The 1,996-nt window shown below is 41.1% G+C and overlaps 1 protein-coding gene across 1 annotated transcript in view; it reads left to right on the top strand.

Moving 5' to 3' along the window:
• Positions 1 to 1,996, top strand: part of LOC104739738 (uncharacterized protein At4g04980-like) — a 5,331-nt gene that overhangs the window by 1,257 nt on the left and 2,078 nt on the right. The window contains exons 4-6 of the mRNA XM_010460181.1: positions 361 to 484; positions 576 to 1,587; positions 1,673 to 1,838. Coding sequence (XP_010458483.1) covers positions 361 to 484; positions 576 to 1,587; positions 1,673 to 1,838 — 1,302 coding nt within the window. The remainder of the gene's footprint in view (positions 1 to 360; positions 485 to 575; positions 1,588 to 1,672; positions 1,839 to 1,996) is intronic.

The following is a 1,996-nucleotide window of genomic DNA, read 5'->3' as shown; positions in this document are numbered from 1 at the left end:
CGGTGGTGCTGATGCTAATGCTTATTTACTTAGCCATTTGTTATCCACCTCATCAATCTCATCTTCTCTCTTCTTCTTCTTCTTCTTCTTCTTTTGACACTACTCATTACTCATAGTCATGTAATGTGAATATGTGATGATAGTGCGAGACAATATAATGTGCTATTCGATCCAGATGACACAACGCACATATGTGAATGCGTCGTCGTTTGATGGGTTTTGGGTTCTTTGTTTCATTTGACGATAACTGTTAAATCCATGCAGTATCCGGACCATTTGATTCAAAATTAGATCTTTTCCTTGTTTATTTTTTTTTTTTTTTTTTTTTTTTTTTTTTTTTTTTTTGTATTTTGCAAACAGTTGCTTGACAATTTTTACAACGCTTTGAAATCAATTGGAGATTCATGCATGGACGACCACGAGTGGATCGTCAAATCCAAGTATAGGAACAGTAGCATTAGGAAGAATATGTCCGATCGACTTGGTAAAAATATTATTTCAAACTCCTATGATTAATGTTCACTCTTGCTCATCATATATAAAAGTTGTTTGTAACACAATCTCTTTGGTTACAGTGGAAAAGGTGATAGCTGCATTAGATGGACTGATTATGGGGATGAACGAGAGGCTAGAGAACAGCAATGACGAAATGAAGGAAAAGGCTAGTCCGCGGAGTAAAACATCTAGCGGCGCCAGAACAGAGTCATTGGTAAAGCAACCGACCACGCCAAGAAAGGTGTTGAGTCCATCTAGTAAAGTTAAAGACTTTGCAATCTCTGTGTCAAATCTTCCTAGAAATGTGACAATGCAAGCGCTTGTAAAGCTGAGTCCTATTGATGTAAAGCGTCTCGCTATCCAACATCTTTGCCAGCAGAAAGAAGCTCAGAGTAAGAATGGTGAGAGTGATGATGAGAGATTTAAAGAGAACAAGAATGAAACAGAGAAGACTGAGAAGATGGAGCAAGCCAAAGAAGCTATTCTTGAGGAAAAAGATAGTGTGAAGAATCAGATTGATGATAAAAATTGTTCAAAAGTTTCAGGAAAATCTAAAAATTTTCCGACATCTTTGGCTCTGCCTCCTTCTCCACCTTTACCACCACCTCCAATGGCTGCCGGAAAAGGTTTGACTGTTCCGTCTCTTCCACCTCCAGGGACCGCACCACCGCTACTTCCAATGGCAGCGGGAAAAGGAGTGGCTGCTCCACCTCTTCCACCTCCAGGGGCTGCACCACCGCTACTTCCAATGGCAGCGGGAAAAGGAGTGGCTGTTCCGTCTCTTCCACCTCCAAGGAATGCAGCACTACCGTCAGCACCGCCACTTCCAATGGCTGCCGGAGAAGGACCTGGTGCTCCACCACCACCTCCACCAGGCGCAAGAGGAGTCTTGGAAGCCAAGAAACCAACTAGTAAACTGAAGAGATCAACCCAATTGGGGACTCTCTTTAGATTCCTTAAGGCGAAACTAGAAGGGAAGAATCCTGAAGTAAGATCTCGTGTCGCTCCAGCAGTAAATAAAGGCGAGACTGGAAGTGCTTTAGCCAGTGGAAAGCAAGGAATGGCTGATGCTCTTGTTGAGATAACAAAGAAGTAATTCGCATCTCACTTCATCTATAACCAACAAAACTAAACTAGGCAAAAACTCATACTTGATTTATGTTTTATGGCTACACAGGTCTCCTTATTTTCAGAAGATAGAAGAGGATGTTCGAGTATATATGAATTCAATCAAGGAGCTTAAGACAGAGATTACCAAGTTCCAGAATAAGGACATTACTGAGCTTCAGAAGTTACACCATCGTGTTGAATCGGTTCTTGACAAACTAGAAGATGAAACACAGGTAAACTGTGAAGACAACATAAGTGATCCATGTCTTCATCATATATGTTCTGATTTTGTGATCACAAGAACGTTTGAACTTATATAGGTTCTAGCAAGATGTGAAGGGTTTCCGCATAGTAAACTCGAAGCAATAAGAATGGCTGTTGCATTGTACTC

Source organism: Camelina sativa, chromosome 14 (genome assembly GCF_000633955.1).
Source record: "Camelina sativa cultivar DH55 chromosome 14, Cs, whole genome shotgun sequence".
Classification (NCBI taxonomy): domain Eukaryota; kingdom Viridiplantae; phylum Streptophyta; class Magnoliopsida; order Brassicales; family Brassicaceae; genus Camelina; species Camelina sativa.
The sequence above is the reverse complement of the archived record's forward strand: the minus strand, read 5'-3'. Positions and strand labels throughout refer to the sequence as shown.